Source organism: Psammomys obesus, unplaced genomic scaffold, assembly GCF_907164565.1.
Source record: "Psammomys obesus unplaced genomic scaffold, mPsaObe1.curated_primary_1811, whole genome shotgun sequence".
NCBI classification, from domain to species: Eukaryota; Metazoa; Chordata; class Mammalia; order Rodentia; family Muridae; genus Psammomys; species Psammomys obesus.
The window spans coordinates 6116-7614 of record NW_026590669.1 but is presented as its reverse complement, the minus strand read 5'-3'; the positions used below and the strand labels follow the sequence as shown (position 1 = coordinate 7614).

Here is a 1499-nt window from a genome sequence, read left to right as displayed (position 1 = left end):
AGTTGTTGGACCTTTGTGGGAAAGGATTAAGAGGGTGGCTTTGTTGGTGGGCATCCATTTCTAAGGAGTGGCTTGCAGGCTTCCAAGGCCAGTACTCTTCCCATTTAGCTGACTCTCTGTCCCATGACTGATCCTGAAGATCCAATCTTTCAGTTACTCCTGCAGTGCCATGCCTACCTGCCTGCTGCCATGCTCCCTGCTGTGATGCTCATGGGAAACTGTAAGACCCCAATGAACGTGCTTCTCTAAGTTGCCTTGGCCAAGGTGTCTTATCCCAGCAATAAGACAGGAAGGAAGACACAGGACTGGCCTCACCTTAAAGACAGGAGACATGCAGACATGACCACACCCATTGCTGCAGCACTTCATTTCCTCGGAGCATGAGTCATCTCCTGAGCAGTTTTCAACACAAATTCCAACAGTGTTGGGGGACAGCTCGGGACAAGCTCCAGGGTTTTGTGTTGCTGAAATATACAATGATGTTTATGGTGGCTGAAGCAGTCAGAAAGACAAGCTTGAAAAATGATGCTAGAGGTCTCAAAGCCTCATCACCTGTAGACTAGTTCATTCTATATTCTGCTTTGCATCTTAGAGCTCTCTTTTCAGCTTTACCAGCTCCAGTCTTGCTCTTAAACCTGAATGTTCACCCAGGCCCTTGGGAGAGTTTCCTCCTTCTCCACAGCCTACTCAGTCTCAGCAGAAAGAAACTTCTACCCTCACAGCCCCTTCTCAAGGCCTTAGAAGATACAAAAAAAAAATCTCTAATGACAGCCACACCTCTTTCATCCCAGCACACCCCAAGTTCATCTCTGAGCAAGCACTCCTTTGAGTCCCCATGTAAGTCACATCTACAGACTAGGGGAGCTGCCTGGTCTCTACCCCAGCTGCTGTCTAATGCAACTCTGTCTGTCTGTCTGCTCTCTGTCTTAAGACAGGAAATACAAATTGATCATATTTATAGGCCAAAAAAAAAATGTTGAGTTTGAGCCAAACAGAGGACACTAGGGTTTCCCCTGTGGTAACTCAGCCCCAGGCCCTCCTGGGCTTTGCACTGTCTATGCTTACACTTTGGATCCCTTTAACACACTTACTTTGGGAAGAAGACAGAGCGCAGGCAGTGTTCATACCCATGGTGATCAAAGTCACCAGAACCAAGACTGTGGCTCTCTTCATGTTGGCTCTGTCTGGGCTGAATTCAGAGAGTGAAGGTAGAAATCTGGGTGTGGAAGGAGGCAGCCAATCAGGAAATACAGAAAAGGGAGCTTTTAAAGTGCCTGCAAAGAACTTGGCTCTTTGTTTCATAACAGGCTTCTCTCTAATCACAGTTAGAGTATTGTTCCTTGGTAGGTACAAATAATAACCAGGAAAATATCAAGAACACAGCTTCAGACTTCCTCCCTACTTCACAGCTTGACCTTTATATGGATGATGAACCAAGGAAATGTTTATTTCTGTGGAGCTCCACACGTCAGAGTGAGATCTGAAGCAGAGAAGCCAAG

The 1499-nt window shown here is 46.5% G+C and overlaps 1 protein-coding gene across 1 annotated transcript; it reads right to left on the bottom strand.

Moving 5' to 3' along the window:
• Positions 1 to 315: 315 nt before the first annotated feature.
• LOC129677592 (WAP four-disulfide core domain protein 18-like) lies at positions 316 to 1173 on the bottom strand (the record flags this gene model as incomplete). The annotated part of the gene is made up of 2 exons (XM_055608238.1): positions 1092 to 1173; positions 316 to 464 (listed from the first exon to the last, which is right to left on the bottom strand). Coding segments are annotated over exons 1-2 (231 nt in total), but the record flags the coding sequence as incomplete, so codon positions are not given.
• Between the last annotated feature and the right edge of the window lie 326 nt (positions 1174 to 1499).